At 40.2% G+C, this 26,907-nt stretch overlaps 1 protein-coding gene across 2 annotated transcripts in view; it reads left to right on the top strand.

Moving 5' to 3' along the window:
• ikbkb (inhibitor of nuclear factor kappa B kinase subunit beta) overlaps positions 1–26,907 on the top strand; it is a 39,066-nt gene that overhangs the window by 3,638 nt on the left and 8,521 nt on the right. The window contains exons 2-8 of one of the 2 annotated variants that reach the window (XM_086314953.1): positions 46–167; positions 4,687–4,781; positions 8,808–8,928; positions 10,924–10,993; positions 24,635–24,723; positions 26,086–26,175; positions 26,260–26,384. In XM_086314953.1, coding sequence (XP_086171079.1) covers positions 63–167; positions 4,687–4,781; positions 8,808–8,928; positions 10,924–10,993; positions 24,635–24,723; positions 26,086–26,175; positions 26,260–26,384 — 695 coding nt within the window. In that variant the 5' untranslated portion in view covers positions 46–62. Of the gene's footprint in view, positions 1–45; positions 168–4,686; positions 4,782–8,807; positions 8,929–10,923; positions 10,994–19,413; positions 20,327–24,634; positions 24,724–26,085; positions 26,176–26,259; positions 26,385–26,907 lie in introns of those variants that run through there. The other variant, XM_086314951.1, reaches the window with a different exon arrangement.

The raw sequence follows: 26,907 nt of genomic DNA, 5'->3' as shown, positions 1-26,907 counted from the left end.
GCCTTAGTAATGGGTCATGACGGATCCACTATTTTGTTGTTTTAGGTGTAGGTGAGGAGGTCATGAATCGAGTCCCCCTGCAGCAGCCGCAGAGCTGTGGGCCCTGGGAGCTGAAGGAGCGGCTCGGCACCGGGGGCTTTGGAAATGTCACAAGATGGCAAAACAAGGTATTCACTCCACATACTTCTAGCATACTGTTACATCTTTGAGAATCTTATATCTTTAGGACATAATAGACAGGAAAGAGGATGTTTGAATAACAAACTATTACACTGACAAGATAATTATACATGTCCTGCTGAAGTTTCTGGGAAGCCATCGGCTCTTAACTTTAAAATTTGATCAGCAGAGGTAAGGTTTTGTTTAGAGGGAAATAGTCATTTTAAAATGGAATCAGAAATGAAAGTTCACTTGTGTGTTTCCCTCTTTGTGTTTAGTAAAGATTTAAGATGAGGAAAACTTCCTCAACCTGCTGAGGCAAAGCTTCCTTGTTCCTCCTACAGCGAAAGCTCATGTAAACAGTATAATGACCGTGGAGGTGGATTAGCTGTAGGGTACAAATTAAACTCATCTTTTAGCTAATGTCTGTTTGTATTTCACTAAGATCACACTCGTGGAATTGCGTGAAAGAATGTATAAACAACTCTCACTGGATTATTTTGATACTACAGAACTCTTGAGGATAAAAATATTAGGTCCCCTATGAAATTCAAAGCTTTTTACTTTTTAAAAGAGTAAGGGATTTTCTAAACTTGCTAGTTTTCTTTAGAAATCATAATTTATTTCTATTTGAACACAAGAACTATTATTTCATAAAAAAACTAATTTATTATGGTCATGATTACCACCCTGAAAAATGTTTTAGCAAGCCATAGCACAAACCAGCGTTGTGCACTGTGGTGCTTTAACTTTGTAATGTTCAATTTACACACAATATCAAAACGTCAGCACGGGTTTAAGCTGTCACTTTGGAAAGCATCCTGCCAAAAACAAATGTAATCAGTCATCATCATAAGAATTGGTGATGCTCACAAAGCAGGAGATAGATACACAAAGCTATCACAGCGTTCCCAAGTTTAAATAACTGGAGTTAGAAGTATTTTCCCAAAATTTAACGAGACCAAACAGTTCAGAACAAGCCTGACAGAGGTTGGAAGTATAAGGTTTCAACAATTCTGGAAAGAAACTGAGTGAGAGATGTCTCCAAAGACCCCAGAACAACTGTGAAGACACTCCTGAATGACTTCGCCAGCTCAGGAATTATCGTCTGGAAGAAGATAATCAGTAGAACACTGCACAGGAATTGACTGTGAGGCTGTAGACCGCGACAAACTCAATTTGTCATCTTCAAGCCAGACTGACATGTGCTAAGGACAACCTGGAGAAAGATTATGACTAATGGAAGCTCAGAAAGTGTTATTTATAAAATATGGGTCTGATGAAAAGAATGAAGGTCTTTGAACTGAACAAAAGCGCATTTGGGATTTCACCTTCATGGGTTTTGTTCACTCCAGGAAGCTCTTCTTTGTGCACTCAGCCCATGTGAAATAGTGTCTATTGTAATGATGTCACTCTAAGTCACGGGATGAAACCATTTGAAAGTTACATCACTGAACAAGAGGGCACTCTGGGAACCTGACAACACCCGATTAGTGGCTCTTCCTTTTCCTATCTTTAAAATTGTACTTTAGCTGTGCTGTTGTATGACTCACATTTAATATCGTTGCATTTTTAAAGCTGGCTTTGAGCCAGGAAGTGATTTAATATAGTGTCTGCTCTGTGGTTTGCAAAGGTGTAATGATAGTTGTGTATTTTTCCATTGTTTTAGTCCAGTCCATCCATCTATTGTTTAACTGGTTATCCAACCAGGCTCACAGGCAGGCTAGCACCAGCTGACAGTGGGCATCCATACCTATGGCCAATTTGTGATTCTTTTACCCCATTTCCCCTTCAGTTTTTCATGTGACTACAATCCACAAAGGAGAGTTAAAATCATTTCTGTTGTGGTTTCATTATGAAAGATTTCAGCACTTCTCATTCATTAAATAAAGAGCTGTCCAATTCTCTGTTGGTGGCTGTAATTCAGGCTTTTATAATTGTTTTCCTGAAGCTGCACCTGTATTTTGCAAAATGTGTATTTAATAATATACACTCATTGGCCTCTTTATCAGTTGCACCTTGCTAGCTCTGGCTTGGACCCAATTTTGCCTTCAGAAATGTTTTATCTCTTCGCGGCATAGATTCAACAAGGTGCCGGAAACATTCCTCTTTTTAGTCTGTGTTGACATGATGGCATCATGCAGTTCCTGCAGATTTTTTTGGCTGCACATCCACGATCCACGTTCCATTCCGTCTCATCTGAAAGGTGATGTGGAGGCTGTGATGTGCTGCTTTTAGAGATGCTCTTCTGCATATCTTGTCTATGATGACTAGTTATTTCTGTAGGGCTCTAGAGTGTAACCAATATGGTCGCAAATGCGGCCAAATTTTTCAATGGTGCGACTAAAAAAAAATCTTAGGTCGCACCGGTGCGACCAACTGTTCGACTAACAAAAGAAAAAGAAATACTCCGCAACTCTGAAAGTCTCCGTGTGGTCAACAGCAGACACACATTATGCCTCTATTGTGGTCTAAACCAATCAAAAATAGTCAGGGGCGGGCCCTCTCTGATTGGTCGTGGTCCAGATATTCGTGTAGTCCATGTGTACGTTTGAAAGTGCAGGTTTAACATTGTCTACAATATTGCCAAAGAGTGCCAAAGCACTTTAAGCACAAGATTGTTAGTTAAACATTTACAAATCAGTATTGTCTGTATGGACAGCAATCCCCCCCCCCCCTCCAAAAAAGTGCATATGTAAAACTGCTGTGTTAAGCAATGCGGTTGAAACACCAGTTAAACCGTGGCAAAAAGTTAGTCTAGAGCCCTGTTCTGTCTCCTCAACATCACATTAACTAAGAATTTTGACCAGAAAACTGCTGCTCACTGGATATTTGTTCTTGTTCTCTGGAAAGTGGGAAAATTCAAGTAGATCAGCACTTCCTGAAATACTCAGACTTTCCCATGACAAATAAGTCACGACAAAGTCACTTAAATCGCCTTTCTTTCTCATTCTGATGCTCCATTTGAACTTCAGAAGTTTACCTTGACCACGTCTACATGCCTAAATACATTAGGGTGCTGCCATGTAATTGGCTTACTGGATATTTGCATAAATAAGGTGCTGAACAGGAGTATCTAACAGAGGGGCCAGTGCGTGTGTCTTCCATAAACGTATTTGTATGATTTACTTCCATTGCTGTTTACAATAATCAGTGAAGCATTCAAAAAAAGAAGTTTAGCATTGTAATCACAGTGCTAATCATCGGTGCCACTGCAAATTGACCTTTAGGAGGGAGAATGATTGAGGACTCTCGTGGCACTGCCGTTGTGATGATTCAACTTCTTCTGCAGGAAAGGTTATGTCTTCCTGCATTGGCGACAATACTGTTGGCTAATAATAGCTCATATGGGAAGTGAAACGCCTTCATGTGAAACAGGTAGGAAGAAGTTGTTTCTCATCATTTTTAGGGAAGTGATTTAATATAGTGTCTGCTCTGTGGTTTGCAAAGTTGTAATGATAGTTGTGTATTTTTCCATTGTTTTAGTCCAGTCCATCCATCTATTGTTTAACTGGTTATCCAACCAGGCTCACAGGCAGGCTAGGCCCAGCTGACGGTGGGCATCCATACCTATGACCAATTTGTGATTCTTTTACCCCATTTCCCCTCATTTTTTTTCTGTTTATCATAAAGTAGGAATGTCTGACCACTCTGTTTCTTGAATACAAAGTAGTCATGGTAAAATATATAATTAACATTGAAGATCGCACAAAGGATCGTTACGTTCATTTCCACTAGAGCAGCTTTGCATGATTCACACTTCAGATGAAGCTTTTTTCTGTCTTTTATTTGTATGTCCACTTTAACTCTGTAATGCCATGTGTATTATATTTGATACATGAGTTTTTGAGGCTCCTACGTCATTATTGTGATTTTTATTTTTTAAATCTAATCCCAACAGCATCATATTATTATATCAATTGCAAGAAAAGCTGGATGGAGTAAATAATACAAGTGGATATAAATTATATGAATTAAAACTCATGTATCCAACTTGATATTAAATGTATTTTTTAAATTTGTTAGGTTCAATAAACACTCTAGTTGGACTTTAGTTTCAGGTTTAATGGTTCAGACTTTGTAGGTTTAATGTATTATCCTGATGTATTTATAATTTATTTTGCTTTTGTTACTCTTTTCTCTTTCCTTCTTTTCTGTCCTAACCGCCCTTTCTTTTTTTTCTTTTCCTTAAGCTTTTTGTGCCCGACATATGAACTCTGAACATTTCAGGAGAATCAGGTTGAGACATTGTCTGCAGTTGCTGTCTCTGACTTGCAGCACAAAGCAGGAAACTATCTGAGTCAGCCTCATTGCTATTATGGGAAATACTGTCTTTTGGCAAGGTTACTGCCAGGTTAGCGAATGTTGAGGCACTGCAGAGATTGTTTAACATCTCAAATGAATTGAGAACCTCTATTGGATATTGTGTAGACAAATAAAAGGCTAAAGTTCATGTGTGAAAACAGCTTTTCAGTGTAATGTCCTCTGAAATGATGGAAGTCTGACTTTGTGTCTGTCTGTTTTCAGGACACAGAGGAGCAGATTGCTATAAAGCAATGTCGGCAAGAGCTGAGTGACAGAAACAAGGAGAGATGGTGTCTGGAGATCCAGATCATGAAAAGGTCAGAAGCTGCATTTGAGATTATGTTGAGTGATTATCAGTATTATAACTCCATCCAAGTCCTATACAGAAACTATAACTCATTTAAAATGTGGTCAGTCACCTGTTCCCTTGCAACTACAGTTTTTTTTCCCCACCATTGCTTTTGGAAGTCCCAGTCTGACTTGCACTTGTGTGCAAAATGAGCAGCAAACTGTCAAGGAAGCTTCAAGAAAAAGTCTCTTTTTCCACAGTGATGCATCTCAGTTTGTGACACATCAGTTTTTAAGAAATTGGTGATTTTCCCGTGCAAACTGAAACAGTTTGCTGCGTTGGTTTAAGGCCGTTTTTGGCATGTTAGCCTGGTTCAGTCTGACATGTTGCCGTGACTCACTTTGGTACATTCCATGACAAACTGGGTGCTTATGAGTTTGACATTTGACTTTTATGTACCCATCTGTTTAACAAGTTTCTCAAAATATAAAAACCAATTTTGTGCCCTGAAATAGTAAAAATCACACATTAGATAATTAGAACAGCATGAAAGTGAGTTATTTTGGTGACTTTGGTTATTTCTGACGTCCTAGGTGCCACCTCCTCATTTTGCTCTGCTTTGGCAGTCATTCTCTTTCCACACCAGAAGCCATTCTGTTAATGGCTTCGGTTTTGGTGTCAGGTCCCTGGATGCCAGTTTATGCAGGGTTTGATTATGTTTTGAGATGTGAAGTGCATGTGCTTTTTGTCATTTGGTAGTGCAAACACACGCATAAAACCTCCCCCCCTTGTCTTACTTTAACAAGCGTGTTGTTTTCAGACAGACTCGGTCACAACCGCAACCCTTCCGTGCTCCCACGCTCAACTTGGGGAAAAAAACACTGGGTAGGGGACATGGCAACCTACCATTATATTATTACAGCTACTTAACACAGATTTGCACACGAACATCTACTGAAAGACACATCACTTTGTTTTTGAGTTATAATGTGTTTATACATCTGGTATTCTGTTGCTTTTGCAAATGCAGAATGTCTTTTTAAAACCAAGGAAAAAAAACATTTCCAAAATCTCATGCAGGCTTCATCCCACTCTTTCTCTCATTGTGTATTTTTTTTTCTAAACGTTTTCTCAAATTCAACAGTTTCCAGTTCATATGTTATAATAATAATAATAATAATAGCTTTATTTGTATAGCTTTAAAAATAACCCCCAAAAACTGTGCCTTACAGTTTGGATAAAACTATACATTAAACATAAGTTCACTTGCCCCAGCTGACAGACACACAGTCAAACGTACGTTCTTACATTCAGTCATACACACTCTACAGCCAGAAGTAAGGGATTAAAGATTACAGAAAAGCTAAGCTATAAAATGAGTCTTCAGCAGCTGTTTAAAACAAACTGCTGATTCAGGCTGACGCAGGCTGTTACAAAGTTTTGGTACGACAACTTCAAAAGTGTGGACCCCTCTAGCTTAGAAGAATGAAGAGGTTGTCTGCTGGAATAAATTCTCATGATGTCTGCTATCTGTGCAGGAGCTTGGCCATGTGGATTTATGTTATTAATACAATTTTAAAATTATTTCTAATTTCAGCTGGAAGCCATTGAAGACAAGTAAGAGTAGAGGTGATGTGACCACTGGCTTGTTTTTGTTAGCAGCCTAACAAAAGTGAAGAGTCAGTGACAGTAAATGAGTTGGGAGAACATTAAAGCATGTACTTTTTTGTGATGTTTCTTAGTTTAAAGAAACAAGACTGGATGAGCTTGGAGATGCTGGTTAAAAATAATACCAAGATTCTTAGATGCTTATTCGATATTGCTGGTGAGGAGGCTAGTATAATGACTGACCACATAAGAGAAGCTGAACACAAGAACCTCGGCTTTGTCACAGCTGAAGACACTCAGTCTTTAGTGACAGTAAAGCTGAGGTAGGAGAGGCTGCTGAGATTGTTAGCCTTGACAGAAAAGTATAGCTGTGTGTCATCAGCATAGCAATGATAGGAGATGCCTTTGAAGATGTTAAATAGATGGCCTAATGGTAACATAAATTAAAAGCAGAAATGATCCAAGGATTGAAGCTTGAAGGACTTCATATGAATCCTTGTATTCCCAGAAGCAGAAAACATCCTATATTAAAGAAATATAACTATACAGCTGAATGTATTTCGTTTTGTTTGATTATTTATTGCTTTAACTGAACACTTGCATACGTGTGAGGACTCATAATAACAGTCATTTATTATTTCAGTGATTGCTATCAGTCTTCTGCTATTCGAGTTCCTACAACACGGATTACATGCAGTACATCATTTTCTTGGTCAGTCTGATATCAGTTGGAGTCTGTTATCTTTACACTCTCCTTTGCTTTTTATATGTAATGAATACTTGAGTCAGAGGCAATCTGAAACACATTGTTTCAGTGACACATTATGAAACCACAAAGCTTCAGAAATGGCAAAGGAGGAAATTGAATCAGATCAAAAAGTAAGACTTTTAATGATCCAGAGATTGTGTGATATAAACAGTTTTGTTATTTTTAATGCAAGCCAAGTTTTAAACATTTTTCTAATAAAGTTTAAATGAAGAACAGCACAACATATGGTAGCGAAGAGTAACTCTGATGCCAGGCGTCTTCACTGCAATTCATACAAAAAACATAGAAAAGAATCAAAGAGTAAATAGTACAGTATCTATCTCAGTCAGTTATATGAAATTACAAAAGCATTGTTTGCATATATGAAATTTAGAGTACTCATGTATCAGCAATTGCATCATGTTTTGTGTTATATATTAAGTGATATAAGAGTTGTGGTGTGTTCTACTTCCAAGGTCCAACTGGGTCTGAGTGAGGTACATTTTGTCATCATAGGTTAAACACAGCACTTCATGCAGAAGTTTGTGAGACTTGTCCACACAGATGCTGAACTACAGTTTACAAGGATCCAAGCGCACTTGTTGTCCTCACAGAACTGTGTCTACAATCAAAAGCAATCATAATCCCAGCCTGTGGAGAAGATTTTTGTGTCTAATGTGGAAAAAGGTGGAGGTGAATGTTTTCTATGTAAGACAGGATATGGTAAAAGAGCAGTTCCCAGGCAAAAAAAATGCAGAAACAACAAATTGTATTTTTTTTAGATATCACAATGCGTAACTTCCTTAGAAATAGCTGCCAAGAACCTGGAAATTAATCAGTGCAGTCAGTTGAAACATTGGAGCGTAATTCAAGATTAATCTCTGTGTATTTGCTTGGTTCTTACTGGATATTATTGGTGCAGTGATGCAAGACAGGGAGTTTATTCATGAAGTTAACTGCATGCTTGAATAGGCTGGGCTGAAATGGCTGCCAATGGCTGTCCAAGTCTGATGGGGAAAAATGTTAGGCTTTGGAAGTGGATGCAAGATAAAGACTAATATGTACCCAGGTGTTTTTGCGTTGTGCAGGGGGAAAAACTGAAAGCAGAAATGAGAGTTTCGTATGAGGAAAGGGAAGGATGTTCCGGAGCTCTCAAATGCAGAATTGAAGCCATTTACTCAGACACTGAACCCGACTTTAACGCACTTAACCAAAACCAAACCACTAGATTTATGTCACCAAACATGGAAAAAGAAATGAAAAACTGCAAATCCATTAATTCAACTGGAAGCAAAATGGAAATAGCACTTAGTACAGAGTTAAATCTTTCAATGTTTGCTGAAACTTTTTTCACAAGTGTTTTTGAGATTGTTGATTAAATAGTGATTAAAAGTTTAGCATTTTATTATAGCTTAATTCTAATATCCCCTTTTACCAGTGACAGTTTCTAAAGAGATAGCATTAATAATGAGCAGAATTGAGTTTACCTTATTGGTGCCACCCTCCACAGCACTCCCAATTTCTCATGAAACCCCCTTGGGAAGATCAGTTGCCCTTCTCTGATTTGTCATTTTCTTTTGTCATCAGATCGGTTTCAGGAACATTTTAGCAAAAGATGATTTCTTGTGGTTAAAATGATAATGAATTATATTGCTATAATACATTGTACAGTTCTTCTAATTAGTTTTTCTCACTTAGGTTGGATCATGTCAATGTGGTTGCTGCCCGAGAAGTTCCTCAAGGAATGCAGAAACTGGTGGCCACCAATGATCTGCCGTTGCTGGCCATGGAGTACTGTCAGGGTGGAGATCTGAGAAAGGTAAAAGCCGGTTATGTTTGCGTGTGTATATGCATATACAGTCATGTGTAAAAGGAAGTACAGCCACTTTCAGGCCTAAGGTTTTACACGTCAGGATATAATCTGAGTCATCTGGTCCTTAGTGGGTCTTAAAGTTCAGATGAACAACAACACATCTCACACAGTACTGTGCAAAAGCCTGAGCCACCAGTGTTATGTACAGACATACACTGAAATGCAGTAAAAAAAGGTAAAAAAAAATAGTTTTTACAACTCTAACAAGCCTGAAAGTCAATATTTGGTATGACTACATTTATGCTTCAACATACGTGTTTATGCAATACCTGCTAGTAATAAGTGCATGCATTTTGATTGACAAAGTTTTCTATGTGTAGACATAACACAGGCTGACATTGAATGGATTGTAGGTCACTGTTAAGATGTCAGGTACAAGTGCTAGATTGATGAGGCATCAAAAAGTTACCAGTGTCCATAGTGAAACTGTGAAAGACTACGAAAGCCAAGAGGACAAGTCTGATTCCTTGGAAGCAAAATTTCAAGGAACGAGGGTTGGCTCAAGACTATTGCACATTACTGAATTACATCCTGTCATTTATTAGTAGAAATGTCGAAGTTGTATGTGTAAAGAGAATGTAGCAAGAGTGGTGATCATTTTAGCTGGTTTTGCTACTGTGGAACCCGAGCACTTGCAGTCACTAAGTTTACAAGGAAGCCCTCTGTATACCAGATAATTCAACAATCAAATGGGAAGCCAACTTTCTGACAGAAATGATCCAAAGCCTAGCAGCAAATCTAAAACAGAGTGGCTATAAAAGAAAAGAATCAAGGTTTGCAAATGGCCCAGTCAAAGTCCAGATCTCAACCTGATTGAAGTGGTGCAACTTTCAGAGAGCAGAGAGCAAATGTTTGAAAACCTCAATGTACTAAAGCAAAATCTTTAAGGAAAGCAGGGCAGATTTCCTCCACAACAATCTAAGAGACCAATAAAGTCATACAGAAAACAGTGATTTCAGTCATGGGGTGTACTTAGTTTTCCACACACTGGTTCTTCAGTTTAGTGTTTGTTAAATAAATGAAGACTTAGTATATGTTATGTGTTGTTCATCTCAGGTTGTATTTACATATTTTCTTTAGATAAAACCTTGGAACTCAAATGGGTTGTACTTTCTGTTTCATATTACTTGATTTGATGTGGTTTAGGTCACTGGATTTGAGCCCGTAAACCTACATTTTAATAAAATTAAATAACTGTGAATGGTTATCTTAGGTTGGTAATATTTTTTCTCATTCTTAACATGAGGAAATATATGCTTGTCTTTTGAAATCTTTTGAGTCACATGTATGTATCAAGTTTAGAAATAATGCTAGTAGCACAAATTTAAAATGGCAAATGTAACAATTACTGTACATGTATGTTTTTGGGGGTTTTTTTTCTGTTTTAAGTCTGATTTATTTGGACCAACAGTTACTCAGCTGTTTGCTCTTCATTCTGTGGGATAAATCTGGTGCAGTTTTTAATTTGAAAACAACTGAGTGTTCACCCCGAGGCCAGCAGAAGAGGAAAATGCCAACCATTGCAAACCGCAGTGTCATAAAAATTTCAAAGCATCCCAGATGGTCGAAAACTAAGCAGATGGAGCGCAAAACTGCACCATCCTTTTTTGTCAGGCTTGACACAAGTTACCAGCAGCAAAGTGCTGTAAAATGATTTGTTTAAAAGAAAGAAAGAAATCTGCTTTTACTACCAAAATTGTGATTTGTACGTTTGCAAAAGGGCCTGAGAGCCTTTTGAAAAAGATTGGTGCTTATATGTCTGATCTCTTATAAAGATAATGTACTTAATGGACGGAAAGTAGTTTTTATAGAACGATAAAGAAGAAAACATTCATAAAAAGGACAGAGTAATGAATTCTTGCCTGTGTAAACTTGCGTTGCATTCTGCTCCCTGGTTCTTGTCACTGAGGTGTCGAGTGTCTGTTTTTGTGCTCTCTGCAGTATCTGAACATTTTGGAAAACTGCTGTGGAATGAGGGAGGGGTCCATTTTGATTCTGTTACGGGATATTTGTAAGTATTTGGTTTCACCGCCATCTCCATCATGACTACGCTAACCTTTTAAATTGTCAGTGTGAAAGACTGATAGATTAGCTGGGAGTGTGATCTGTTCTCTGTAGTAGGGAGGAAATGGTGCTGGTGAGTATCGTGATGTCATCACTGACTATAAACCGCCATCCTCTTAGTCACCGTGGCCCGAGATCATACTCATAGCAGGGCTTACGTCAACAATCAGACCCCCATGCTCTTTGGTTTAAACATTATACATGAATACTAACATCAACATGCACTCTGTGTTTGTCTCTGTATAAACGACTTTGAGCTAAGAAACAAATATTATGGATTAAAGATATCTCGAGTGCATATTTCACTCAAACACGTGCGCATAAGTGGACACAGACATGCAGAAACTCCTTTTCCTGTGACCACTTTGTGGACATTTCCTGATAATGAGTGATCCACTTTAAACTGTTTCATGAGCGAAAGCAGTGGCCCAGTCATGTGTATCCACACCCACAAAGTCGCACTCACTCACACGCCCCAAACTTATGTTCCGCTTCAGTCACCTCTTTTTGTTGACACACCCGCAGGTTAATCACCCAATTAAAAGTGATATTAGAGTTTCAGCTGCGCTGCCTGTTACGCTTTAATCTTTTACAGTTGATGTTTAAGACTTGATCAGGTGTTTCAAGACTAACTAATTAAATTGTTTATTAAACTATTTTATTGGTTTATTAAAAATAATGTTTTTATTGATCTTTGGTGGTTTAACTTCTCACTTTGCTGTAGTAAAGTATGAGTGTGTCCCAGTGTGGGTCACAGATTTCAGATCAAATCCACAGCATGTTCCACACATGCACTGCAGCCGTGAAGGTTATGACATTAGCAGATCTTATTGTCTGGCATTTTCTGAAGTTTATATATGAAACCCAGACTCTATATAATAGAGACAGCCGAGCCACCATTATGCCACCCATTGGTTTCAAGGCTACAGATTTTTAAGCTTAGCATTTTAGGTGGCTGCCATGTGGTTTTTGGTGCCAGATATGACTTTGTTTGGTAGAAAAACAAGGTTTTTTAGAGAGCTGAATAAATTGTACATCTAAAATTCACAGCTGCACATGCCTTCTTTTGGTGCCAAATTAGAGGTTAATTAATTATTAGAATTTGACTAACCAAATCTTCTTGGACGGGCTATACACCTGAGAATACAATTTTATCCATCCATCGTCATCCGCTTTGTCCGGGGTCGGGTCGCAGGGGCAGCAGCCTAAGCAAAGAGGCCCAGACCTCCCTCTCCCCAGCCACCTCCTCCAGCTTATCCGGGGGAATACCAAGGCGTTCCCAGGCCAGCCGAGAGATATAATCTCTCCAGCGTGTCCTGGGTCTGCCCCGGGGCCTCCTCCCGGTGGGACATGCCTGGAACTCCTCACCCAGGAGGCGCCCAGGGGGCATCCTTGTCAGATGCCCGAACCACCTCAGCTGGCTCCTTTCGATGTGGAGCAGCAGCTGCTCTACTCTGAGCCCCTCCCGGATGGCCGACCTTCTCACCCTATCTCTAAGGGAGAGGCCAGCCACCCTTCGGAGGAAGCTCATTTCTGCCGCTTGTATCCGCGATCTCGTTCTTTCGGTCACTACCCACAGCTCGTGGCCATAGGTGAGGGTAGGGACGTAGATCGACCGGTAAATTGAGAGCTTCGCTTTTACACTCAGCTCCCTCTTCACCACGACGGACCGGTGCAACGTCCGCATTACTGCAGCTGCAGCCCCAATCCGTCTGTCGATCTCCGGCTCCCTTCTCCCATCACTCGCAAACAAGACCCCGAGATACTTGAACTCCTCCACTTGGGGCAGGAACTCAACCCGGAGTGGGCACTCCACCCTTTTCCGGCTGAGAACCATGGCCTCAGATTTGGAGGTGCTGATCCTCATTCCCGCTGCTTCACACTCGGCTGCGAACCGTTCCAGTGCGAGCTGGAGGCCTTCACCCGATGAAGCCAACAGAACCACATCATCTGCAAAAATCAGAGATGAGATTCTGAGGCCACCAAAGCGAAAGCCCTCCGCCACTTGGCTGCGCCTAGAAATCCTGTCCATAAAAATTATGAACAGAACCGGAGACAAAGGTCAGCCCTGGCGAAGCCCATCACCCACCAGGAACGAGTCCGACTTATTGCCGGCAATGCGAACCAAGCTCTTGCAACGGTTGTATAGGGATCGAATGGCCCGTAGCAATGGGCCAGACACCCCATATTCCCGCAACACCTCCCACAGGACACCCCGAGGGACACGGTCGAATGCCTTCTCCAAGTCCACAAAACACATGTAGACTGGTTGGGCAAACTCCCATGCACCCTCAAGGAGTGCGAGGAAGGACGCTAGCATCAACTAGCTAGCCGGTCGTCACGGCAAAGCTACAAGAGCGTCTCTCAGCATGGGCCCGAAAAAAGTTCTGTCAGCCGAGGAAGGAGACGATATTAAGAAGTCGCTGGAGTTTATGACAGAGGAGATTTCTACTGTCAAACTGCAGCAGAAAGCCATCCTGGACCTGGTCGAGGAAGTTAAGGCTCTCCGCATCCAGAACGCCGAGAAGGATCGGCGGCTGGCGTACCTGGAGAACAGAGTGGCGGATTTGGAGCAGTACACCCAGATGAACGATGTTATCATCACGGGGCTTCGCATCAAACCCCGGTCATACGCCCGGGCGGTCGCCACTGACAATGTAGGAGGGCCAGGAGAGGAAGATGTCAACTCCACGGAGCATCAAGTGGTTACCTTTCTACGGTCCAAAGGTGTGGAAGTGGATTATAACAACATTGAGGCTTGCCACCCTCTACCCCGAAAAAATGACAGTAACAAACCAGCCATCATTGTGAGATTTGCAAACAGAAAACAGCACTGTTAAAACAAGGAAAGAAACTGAAAGGATCCGATGTCTTCATGAACGAACATCTGATAAAAAGAAATGCGGACATTGCCAGGAAAGCACGTTACTTGAAGAAACAGGGAAAAATTCAAAATACATGGACCACCAACTGCAAAGTATTCATTAAACTCAATGGAACACCGGAACAAGCCAAAGTGTTGGTCATCAGAAATATGGAAGAGCTGGACAAATACTGAGGTCAACTTACTCTGGAGGTATGAATACACATGTGACGTGACACACAACACAACACATGGCACAGTCCAAAAGAACTTCATCTGCATCCGGCAACAATATCAACATAAGTCATTGGAATTCTCTTTATGATAATCTGGAACTGAGAACATTTCGATACACAGACCATAATGTTCTAGACTTAGAAAAGGATATAGACCCGGAAAATAATTTCTTCTACAACATCAGCTGTAACTGCTGCTACTTCACTGATGAACAGTTTAAGCACACCATCAACACGGAAAATAAATTATCAATAATCCATTTTAATAGCAGAAGTCTGTATGCCAACTTCAACAATATAAAGGAATATCTAAATGAGTTGACAAATCCATTTGGAATTATTGCCATTTCTGAAACATGGATCAATGCGGAGAAAGGAATGGACTTTGGACTGGAGGGATATGAAGTGAATTTTGTAAATAGAAGGAACAAGAGTGGAGGGGGAGTAGCTGTGTATGTGGATAAAAACCTAAACTACAAGGTGGTAGAAAGTATGACAACTGTAATTGATAATTTACTAGAATGTATAACAATTGAAATTTATGAGGAAAAAGAAAAAAAATGTAATAATTAGCTGTATATATAGAACACCTGGCTCTAGTATTCAAGTATTTAATGACTTCATAGAGGAAATATTCTCTAAAACAAATCAAAAAGTTATGTTTATCTGTGGTGATTTTAATATTGACCTGTTGAATCCAAAAAAGCATAAAATGACCGACGAATTCCTAAACACTATGTACAGTTTGAGTTTACATCCTAAAATAACCAGGCCTAGCTGAATTACACCACATTGTGCCACCTTACTTGACAATATTTTCACTAACAATATGGAAAACAACATTGTGAGCGGAATATTAATTAATGACATCAGTGATCACCTACCAGTTTTTGCAGTTTATGACACTAATTATAAGAAAAATCAGCATGAAGAACAACTGAGATACAGACGTGTAAGGACTAGAGATGGCACGATACCACTTTTTTATGTCCGATACCGATACCGATATCATAAATTTGGATATCTGCCGATACCGATATGAATCCGATATAGTGTTTTTTAATCAACAAAACTGTTTTTTTAAATATCTTGCTGCATTTTGTATAAGTTCATACTCAAGTTTAAAACAACAACTACACTAAAGCTATTCTGTTATACCTGTATGCAAAAAAAAATATTTCATAGTTCAGCAATACTGATCAATCTAATAAACTTAAACCTACACCATCCTCCCTATTCTGGTATTTTAAAGAGTACTTAGCATAAATATTAAGCAACCTAACTAATAGGGTTCCAACTCCCAGCAACAACAAAAATAAATAAATAAAAAATAGGGAACCACCCCTCACGCTCCACCTCATGATGCTTAATCGCCGTAATCAACCTTAATTTGATGCAGTGTGAAAAAAAATGCACAGAAATCAATTATTTTTCAAGAAATATTAAATAGATTCAACATCTTTCTTCAACAGAATTGCAGACTGCACAGATGGTACCTTCCCAAAGGAAAAAGTACTATAGCTTACTAGGGTATATATATTAGACTTAATAGTTACTATATACAATAATGGACTTCTATTCATTTTGCATCAAATTAAAACTTTGGGTGTCAGATAATTATTTATTAAAAGCTAGACATTTTAAATGAGAATAAGAAAGAAAAGTATGTCTTTGTGCCCCCTTTTCCCTGTTAATGCCCTATCGGCCCCCCTGGCTAAACTTTGCTAGATCCGCCCCTGCACAGTTACCAGCCGTCAGCTACGTAGAAAAAGATCCTGGAGTAGAAAGTAAGATTAAATACATTCTAACAACAGCTGATCAAGCTTAAACGTGCTGCTGTTGTTCAGTTGCTGGTTTCCTCTTTCTGGTGCAAAGTGGGCCAAAAGCAAACTAGAGACACGGACTCGCGACAGAAAAGCCAATCAGCTGATCGTTAAGCAGTTTCATGATTGAAGTAGCAGCAAGAAGAGGCAGTCGTTTGTTAAGCTTAACGCAGGAATGCTTTACAAACATTCAGAGATGGACTTACACACTTGCTTTACTTCTCTCGGGATAACTTTGTCGGAGATGAAATGCCGGGTTGCTAGCGAAGCTCCAAATGCTATCCAGACCACCGACAGGTCCTGCATGCCACAGCCGCTCTATCACGTGATGCATACTGCTCCGACGTGCCAACGTTCTGAGGTGAGTTACGGCGTGTTGCAAGTTTTGTGAGGTGCTTTCGTGATATTTAATGGATCGGATTACATTTTTTATTTTTCTCCGATATCCGATCCAGTAATTTAGGTCAGTATCGGACCGATACCGATACGTAATATCGGATCGGTCCATCTCTAGTAAGGACAGAAGAAACTATGACTGCATTTAAGAACGATCTATTAAATCAGGACTGGGACAATGTGTACAAAGAAGCTGATATTGATATTGCATATGGCATATTTTTAAGAATATTCATGGAGTTGTACGATAAAAACTGTCCAACAATAAAATACAACAGAAAGCACAAATATTCAGATAGACCATGGCTCACTAAGGGTTTACAAAATGCATGTAAAAAGAAAAATACACTCTATAGGGAATACCTAAAACAAAGAACAAAAGATGCTGAAAATAAATATAAAAAATACAAAAATAAGTTGACCAATATTATACGTGTATGTAGAAAGGAGTATTATAGTAAAATATTGAACAACAATAAACATAATATGAAAGGAATATGGGATGTTTTAAACGGTATCATTAAAAATAATTCTGGACAACAAAGTTATCCTCAATACTTTATCGATAATGGCAATATTATGGAAAACACTGCTGATAAGGTCAACAGCTTTAATCATTATTTTGTAAATATTGGACCAAAACTGGCAGAACAAATTCCTGAGTCACTGCCATCAGTAGAATGTAGTGAAAACCTGATTGATAGGAACCCTAACTCAATGTTCCTCACATCAGTGGAGGAAAAAGAAATAATTGACATTGTACACATGTGTAAATATAAAACATCTACTGATTGTAATGATATTGACATGAAAATCGTCAAGAAGGTCATTGAAGGAATTGTAGGACCTCTAACATATATTTGCAACTTATCATTTCAGACGGGAAAAGTGCCAAACAAAATGAAAATAGCTAAAGTTGTGCCGCTGTATAAAACTGGGGATAGACGCCACTTCACAAATTACAGGCCTGTTTCTTTACTACCACAATTCTCCAAAATCCTAGAAAACCTGTTTAATAAACGATTAGACAAATTCTTAGATAAATATAAATTACTCTCTGACAGTCAATATGGATTCAGATCAAAAAGATCAACATCTCTGGCATTAATCGAATCAATTGAGGAGATTACGAATGCTATAGATCAGAAACAGTATGCAGCTGGAGTATTTCTGGATCTCAAGAAAGCATTCGACACAATCAATCATGACATATTAATTAATAAACTGGAACGGTATGGGATTAGGGGGGTTGTACTGCAATGGGTGAAAAATTATTTAAGTGACCGGAAACAATTTGTGAAGCTGGGTGTCCATTCCTCATCATGCTTGGACATTGCTTGTGGTGTTCCACAAGGCTCTGTACTGGGTCCAAAATTATTTATTATTTATATAAATGATATTTGTAAGGCATCTGATATATTAAAATTAGTATTATTTGCAGATGACACAAATATTTTTTGTTCTGGGGGGAATCTAAAGGAGCTGCTGGATACAATTACTTCAGAAATGTGCAAAATTAAAAAATGGTTTAACAGGAACAAACTATCGCTAAATCTAAGTAAAACTAAAATGATCTTATTTGGGAATTCCCTTAGAAATGCACAAGTGCAGATTCATGTAGATGGTGTGGAAATTGAAAGAGTACTTGAACATAAGTTTCTTGGTGTGATTATAGATGATAAATTAAACTGGAAGTCTCATATAAATCATATACATAACAAAATTTCAAGAAGTGTCTCAATCTTGAGTAAAGTAAAACACATTCTGGACCACAAATCACTCCACATTCTCTATTGTTCCCTGATTGCACCGTATTTGAATTACTGTGCAGAGGTTTGGGGCAATACTTACAAATGTTCGCTATCATCAATCTTTATATTACAAAAAAGGGCCATAAGGATAATCCATAAAACTGGTTACAGAGATCATACAAATCCACTATTCTTAAAATCAAAAATTCTAAAATTCACAGATCTGGTTCATTTTCTCACAGCACAAATTATATATAAAGCAATAAATAACCTGCTTCTTTCGGCTATTCCGAAAGAAGGGAAAGACAAAATGGAGTGTGGCTCATATAGACCTATTTCTGTCCTTAACATAGATTATAGATTGTTTACTTCGATAATGGCCAGGAGAATGGAAGAATTTTTACCTGACTTAATTAGCAATGATCAAACGGGGTTTATAAGACGACGACAGACCCAGGATAATATACGTAGAACTCTTCATGTAATACATCAGATACAGACATCTAAGAGTACAGCCATGCTTATGAGTATTGATGCAGAAAAAGCCTTTGATTCTGTAAATTGGGACTTTCTATATAAAGTCCTGGATAAATTCGGCTTACATAAGGGAATTGTTGATACGGTGAGGGCACTATACACTAACCCCACCGCAAGAATTAAAGTTAATGGTTCTCTCTCAAATAGCTTCGTTCTGCAGAGAGGAAATAAACAAGGCTGTGCTTGGTCCCCGCTCCTGTTTGCATTGTACTTAGAACCCTTGGCACAATCAATTAGACAAAATAAAGACATTAAGGGGATCACTATTGCAGGACAGGAACACAAGCTCGCTTGTTATGCAGATGACATATTGATCTATTTAGATCAGCCCACTAACTCCTTGCCTTCGCTGATGAATCTGTGTCAAAAATTTGGGAAACTCTCTGGATATAAAATTAATATGTCTAAAACTCAAATTCTCAGCTATAACTACAACCCCCCAGCTCACATGGTTGTTCAATATCCAATGAATTGGCAAGCACAATCATTGAAATATCTAGGAGTTGTTATTCCCAAGGATTTAACTAAACTATCTGAGGAGAATTTTGGTTCTCTACAAAGGAGAATAGTGGGTGATATTAGGCGATGGAACATGATCCCCTTTCTTTCTTTACACTCACGAGTTGAATCTATTAAAATGAACATCTTGCCAAGAATATTATATTTATTCCAAACACTACCAATATCCATTGATCCAAGTCGTTTCAATGAATGGGATAAAATAATATCGCGGTTTATATGGGGGGGGGAAGCGGCCGAGGGTTTGTTTTAAAACTTTACAATTACATAAGAAGGTGGGAGGATGGGGGTTGCCATCACTAAAAAATTATTATCGGGCTGCTCAGTTGAAAACGGTGGTTAATTGGTGTGATACAAGCTACCAAGCACACTGGAAGACTATAGAGGAGAATATGTTTTCCTCCCCAATACAAGCTGTCCTGATGGACTCGAATATTCGAAAATATATTGACAAGATTCATAACCCCTGGGTGTCGTGCACACTTAATATATGGAGAAAAGTCGTGAAAGAATTCAAACTTGAACAGGATTTGGCTTTATTCAAATGGTATGCATATGATTCTGACTTTGCCCCGAATAAATTGGACTCACGTTTTAAAAGCTGGCCTGCTAAAGGGTTATCTACATATGATAGTTTGATAAAGGATGGGAACCTTATTAGTTTTGACACGCTGAAACAGAGACACAATCTAGAAAAACAGGATTTTTTTCGATACTTGCAAATAAGACACTATATAAAGACAACAATCGGTCAGATGTCAAATACTAACGTGGAATTGGTAACTTTATTTAGACAGGTGTACAGTGGGGATGTTGACACAAGACTCATTGTTTTTTGGTACAATTTTTTTATGAATAAGCTTCCACACTCAACTGATTATGTGAAGATGTTATGGGAAAAGGAGGGAGGGATGTGTATTTCTAGGGAAGAATGGACTCAGATGTGGGAATGGCAATGGAGGAGTACTTCCTCCAAAAGCTGGAGGGAGTTCGGATGGAAAACTCTGATAAGGTTCTTTATCACTCCATGTCAAAAGGCTCACTATGATGGGAATCCTCCCGTGTGCTGGCGAAACTGTGGATACCAAGGAGCCCATCACACCCATATTATGTGGGACTGTCCTGTGCTACGGACTTACTGGAAAGACATTCATGGTATATTACAAGGCATTTTTAACTGTACATTCCCTCAGGATATGAAGACAAATTTTTTTTGGCTGTATACCGCAGAACTGGTCCAAAAATGTCATATGTCTGTTAAGAGCTTTATTGGTTGCAAGTAAGAAATGTATAACAAAGAAATGGTCCTCGCAAGACATACCGACTTTGTCATTATGGTGGGAAATTACGTTAGAGATATATAGGATGGAGGAAGTAACAGCTCATGTTAATGACAGGATGGCCTGGTTCCATCTGTGCTGGGATAAGTGGGTCCAATACGTTAATACCTATAAACCGAATTTTCTCTTTAAAGCTTGAAACCACCAATTTAGTTAATTGTTTACTCCCGACAGAGCTTTCTCCTTTTATTTTATATATATATAATTTTTTTTCCTTTTTTTTTTTTCTTTCTCTTTCTTTCTATCTGTCTTTCTTCTCGTTTTGTTTCGTTTTTCTCTTGTAAACTGTGTTAATTAATGCCTGTAATCATCTTTATGAGGTAATATTGTAGAAATAAAGAATATAAAAAAAAAAAAAAAAAAAGCAATAAATAACCTGCTTCCTGACAATATTCTAAAAATGTTTTCTAAAAGGGAACGGGGATACAATTTGAGGGGGGAATTAAATTTAAAACATCCTCGTATCCGTACAACATTAAAGTTTTTGCATCTCTGTGTGTGGAGTGAAGCTGTGGAACAGACTAAGTAAAGATATGAAGCAATGTCCAAGCATGGCGCAGTTTAAAAAGCGGTTTAAGGATATGGTTTTTACAGGGTACAGGGAAAAGGTAGAGATTTGATAGGGTGTTCTTGTCTAATATTTTCATGTGTGTGCGCATGCACGGGTTTGTTGGTATATATATATATATATATATATATATATATATATATATATATATATATATATATATAATTGTAGGTTGTGTATCCTTCAGGTGTTAATGGGGTTATTGAAAATGTGTATATGTGCGTATGTGTGTATATACGTATGTATGGATAGATAGAAACATATATGTGTATATATTTTAAAAAAAAAATTACACATAACATATAATGTAATTGCAAGGAGGTATTTCTGTAGTCTATTGATACTAGATAGTGGAAAAGGGGTGGGATTAAATAAGCTTATGCTTCTTCCTGCTCCTTTTTGAACATGGACGTTATTTGGAGTTGTGGTTGCTCGTTTTCCTTTTGTTTGCTTTGTTCATTTGTCTCTTTTAATTCTATTTTTTTTTATACTTTTTCAACATGTTCAAAATAAAGATTCAATCAATCAATCAATCAATCAATCAATCAATCAAGTATCCTGGAGAGGATAAAGAGCTAGTCCAGTGTTCCGCGACCAGGACGAAAACCGCATTGTTCCTCCTGTATCCGAGGTTCGACTAACGGACGAACTCTCCTTTCCAGCACCCTGGCATAGACTTTCCCAGGGAGGCTGAGGAGTGTGATCCCCCTGTAGTTGGAACACACCCTCCGGTCCCCTTTCTTAAAGATGGGGACCACCACCCCGGTCTGCCAGTCCACAGGTACTGCCCCTGATCTCCACGCAACATTGCAGAGGCGTGTCAACCAGGACAGCCCTACAACGTCCAGAGCCTTCAGGAACTCGGGGCGGACCTCATCAACACCAGGGGCTCTGCCACCAAGGAGTTGTTTAACTGCCTCAGTGACCTCGCCCCCGGAAATTGGCGGGTCATTCCCCTCATCCCCAGACTCTGCTTCCTCCTCGGAAGACGTGTCAGTGGGATTAAGGAGGTCCTTGAAGTATTCCTTCCACCGCCTGACAATTTTCTCAGTCGACGTCAGCAGCGCTCCGCCAGCACTATACACAGTGCAGGTAGAGCACCGCTTTCCCCTCCTGAGACGTCTGACGGTTTGCCAGAATCTCTTCAAGGCAGTCCGAAAGTCTTTTTCCATGGCCTCTCCGAACTCCTCCCACACCCGAGTTTTTGCTTCAGCCACTGCCCGAGCCGCATTCCGCTTGGCCTGTCGATACCTGTCGGCTGCCTCCGGAGTCCCACAGGCTAACCAAGCCCGATAGGACTCCTTCTTCAGCCTGGTGGCTCCCTTCACCTCTGGTGTCCACCATTTGGTTCGGGGATTACCACCACGGCAGGCACCCACCACCTTGCGGCCGCAGCTCAATGCAGCAGCTTCGGCAATGGAGACGCTGAACATGGTCCATTCGGACTCAATGTCCCCGGTCTCCCTCGGAATGCTGTTGAAGCTCTGCCGGAGGTGTGCGTTGAAGATCTCGCGGACTGGGGCCTCTGCTAGACGTTCCCAGCACACCCTCACTACGCGTTTAGGTGCACCAGGTCTGTCCAGCGTCCTCCCCCGCCAACTGATCCAACTCACCACCAGGTGGTGATCAGTTGACAGCTCAGCCCCTCTCTTTACCCGAGTGTCCAGAACATATGGTCGCAGGTCTGCTGATACGATTACAAAATCGATCATCGACCTACGGCCTAGAGCGTCCTGGTGCCACGTGCACTTATGGACACTCTTATGTTCGAACAGGGTGTTCGTTATGGCCAAACTGTGGTTAGCACAGAAGTCCAATAACAGAGCACCGCTCGGGTTCAGATCAGGGAGGCCGTTCCTCCCAATCACGCCCCTCCAGGTCTCGCTGTCGTTACCCACGTGAGCATTGAAGTCTCCCAGCAGGACAACAGAGTCTCCAGGTGGAGCACCCTCCAGCACCCCCCCCCCCCCCCCCCCCCCCCCCCAGGGACTCTAAGAAGGCTGGGTACTCTGAACTGCCACTCGGCGCATAAGCGCAGATGACAGTCAGGACCCGTTCCCCGACCCTAAGGCGCAGGGAACAAACCCTCTCGTCCACCGGGAAAAACCCCAACGTACCGGCAGCAAGCCGAGGGGATATTAGGATACCCACCCCAGCCCGCCGCCTCTCACCAGGGGCAACTCCAGACTGAGACAGAGTCCAGCCCCTCTCCAGGAGACTGGTTCCAGAGCCCAAGCCATGCGTAGAGGTGAGCCCGACTATATCTAGCCGGTACCTCTCAACCTTACGCACTAACTCAGGCTCCTTCCCCACCAGAGAGGTGACATTCCATGTCCCTATTGCCAGTCTTGGCAGCCAGGGGTCAGTCCGCCAGGGCCTCCGCTCCTGGCCGCCACCCGACACACAATGCACCCGACCCCTATGGCGCCTCCTGCGGGTGGTGGGCCTGCGGGAGGATGGGCCCATGTCTCCTCTTCGGGCTGTGCCCGGCCGGGCCCCATGGACTAAGGCCCGGCCACCAGACGCTCGCCCTCGGGCACCCTCCCCGGGCCTGGTTCCAGGGCGGGGCCCCGGTAACCCTATCCCGGGCAGGGTAAACTGTTCCCTCGGTGTCCTTTTCATAAGGGTCTTATGAATCGCTCTTTGTCTGGTCCCTCACCCAGGGCCAATTTGCCATGGGAGACCCTACCAGGGGGCAAAAGCCCCCAGACAACATAGCCCCTGGGATCCCTGGGACACACAAACCCCTCCAATACAATTTTACTTGTTCAATAACTCCAATGAAAATCTCCCAAAAAGGCACTAGCTCTAAGTTACCCACAAAAGTAAGACCAAGGGGAAAGAAGATAAAGTCGCTTTTGGAACCAACCTCACCAAACGTTACTCCTCGCTTCACTTTTCAGTCCTGGAGGTTGTTGTGTAGTGAAGAAAACTGCATATCAGCAGGGCGTGTGTAGGAATGAAATTCACTAGAACTTTTCCACTAAAGAGGAAAGTAGCTTTTAGGAAGTTTGCATTACGTAAAAATAATGTGCCTCAAACCCAGTCCCAGGGGGTCACAGGCTAGTGTACTCCCAGTGCTGGTCCCAAGCCCAGATAAATGGGAGGACCATGTCAGGAAGTGGAAGAATCTGTACCAGGTCATATAAGGAGATTCATTCGCGGTGGAAACCCCTCGGGGAAATAAAGGTACTTTGGGCTGCTCCCTTATGTACACAGTTTGGACCTCAGCACCTGAGAAACACAGTTTTGTGATTGGAATTATCTGTTATCACTTTTCATATGCACAAGTATGAATATACACTTTTAATGTCTTTAATATAATAATGTTAATTGACGTAATACCAACTAAAAGCCTTTCAGTTTTCATTATAGTTCTGTCTTCCATACAGCACTGTACTCTTACATATAAAAGTGAACCATGAGCCTCTGATAAACTTACTAACATTCCTCTATATCGTCACGTGCTGTGCTTTTTTCCATCAGCTGTAATGCATGCAACTACAGTTTTACATTCTTACTTAATTGTGACTGTTGTTGCTTTTTGTCCCACAGCTTCAGCTTTAACCTACCTCCATAAGAAGAGGATCATTCACAGGGATCTGAAACCAGAAAACATTGTGCTGCAGCAGGGAGAGAAGAGAGTGAGTTAAAGACCCAGTGAAGCCCTTTGGTGGGATAAATACACCCAAACCACATTAAAGAGGCTTTTTGCCTCTATGTGGTTTGTATTGAATTAGTACAAAACACTTGCCTCTGTTATGTGCATTTATCCTTGTACTGAATATTTAATGTGGAAAGTCCATTTTTATACTTGAACTTGGAGTTACAAGGAACCTTTGGGATCGCCCTACTGCTTAGCTTCCTCTACGGGCCTCTCTTTTATTTTGTCCATTATGTAATAAATCATTGCTTGTTATCCTCCTCCGCCTCTGCAAAAGGGTACAGGAAAGTCAAGAATGTTATATAACCGAGGGCAGACATATTAAAGATGTTATAGATGCATGTTTATGCAAAGACTATTGTTTATAGAATCCAAGCCAAATTTAAGTTGGCTCGGATTCTGTTAAGTTTATAGATTTGCATGAACACTTGTTTTCCTCATGCATGGTAGAGAAACTGTAAAATTGGAATACAGGCTTGGTTTATGGCTTGGAAGTTATTAAGGTACAAGTTGTTGATTTTTCTCACTCATGTAGTCACTCAGCATTTAAAGGAACATTTCAGCATTTTGGGAAATATATTTATATTCTTTCTGTCAGAGAGTTAGATGAGGAGTTTAATGCTGCACTCATATCTTTGTATTAAATATGACGCCAGCTGGCTCATAATACTAGAAATGAGGGGAAACGGGAACCCTAGCTCTGTTGGATACTAAGAAAATCACCACTAACGATCATGTTATACATTGTTGATCCCAAAAGATATACAGTATCAACATTAATTTGCAGTTCTGTGAAGGTTGCATGACTATTTCTCGGATTTGAGCACTTATCAGACAGCTGCATATGAATGTGCTAATGATGCAAAAAAAAAAGCTTAATAACTTTCATTAAACCTTGAGTGGAGCTATCATGCTTTTCCCTTTTGTTTGGCATACATGTACTGTTACATTGGTGGACGCTGGTGTTAAACATGGGCAAATGAAATTATGAAGTCAGTGTCTGTAAAAGTAATCTCTGTGATCTGAACACTCCATTTTGCTCTGTAATACAAGAAAGAGAGGGTATACCTTTATTATGGACCATGTCAGGCCCACCCACCTACATCCTGTTTAAACCTTCTGTTTTTAAGGAAGCAGTGAATGAACAAAAGGTTTGCCTTAAATGTTTCAAACAGTGGATGATCTGTTTACGATAAAGAAGTGTTATTTTGAACTGTGAATCATACAAAGGAACTCTACAAGAGTTCAAGAATAAAACGTATGTAGCCGTCTGTCTGTAATTTTAAGAACAAAGATTCTAACTAATAACACTTTTCTTCTTTCCCCTCACTCCTAATCTCAGTTGATCCACAAAATTATAGATCTCGGCTATGCTAAAGAGTTGGACCAGAGCAGTCTTTGCACATCATTTGTGGGAACCCTGCAGTACTTAGTAAGTACTAACAGCTAAAACTGTTACAGCACCCTCCTCATCACATTAGCTGAACCTTAATGCTTTTTCTTTCACTTCTTTCAGGCTCCAGAGCTCATAGAAAGGCAGAGGTACACGGTCACTGTGGACTACTGGAGCTTTGGGACTTTGGTGTTTGAGTGTATCGCAGGATTTCGGCCTTTCCTGCCAACGTGGCAACCTGTTCCCTGGTATTGCCACATTTGAAATGCTCCTATATCTGAAGTTGTCATTTGTTCTATATTTGCATCAGTTAAAATAAGAAAGCGTCCAGAAAATGTTCACTATTTCAGCTTAATATATATAATATGACCAATTAATCTCAAATCAAAAGAAAAAGAACTTGGAAACAATGGAAGGAAATTTTAAAACAACAAACCTGCAGAACCAGCCTATCATTCCTTTTTAGTCTTTATTTCGGCAGTCTGGGTCCATACTCGAGCTTAATAACTTAAACAATGTTGTTATCTAGGGTTAAGCAATGATAAGCTTTGTTGCAGATAAATATTATTTTTCCGTAACAAGATTTTAACACAGTGAATATAAAAATAAGTAACAGTTGTCCAAGAATTGCAGGATGTCACTTGTGCCAATACCAGTGCGGCTTGTTTCTCACTCTTGCGATGAATGAATAACATGAAACTCTAGGGATGTCTGCTAAATAGAGAGGAAAAATACTCTTCCCATTGCTGGAAAACCTAAGTGTTAGTGTCC

This window comes from Aulonocara sp. 'chitande type north' Nkhata Bay, linkage group LG12 (assembly GCF_057382095.1).
Source record: "Aulonocara sp. 'chitande type north' Nkhata Bay isolate Kocher_YH1m ecotype deep benthic linkage group LG12, A_spYH_male_GT1.1, whole genome shotgun sequence".
Classification (NCBI taxonomy): domain Eukaryota; kingdom Metazoa; phylum Chordata; class Actinopteri; order Cichliformes; family Cichlidae; genus Aulonocara; species Aulonocara sp. 'chitande type north' Nkhata Bay.
This window is presented reverse-complemented; position numbering and strand designations above follow the sequence as displayed.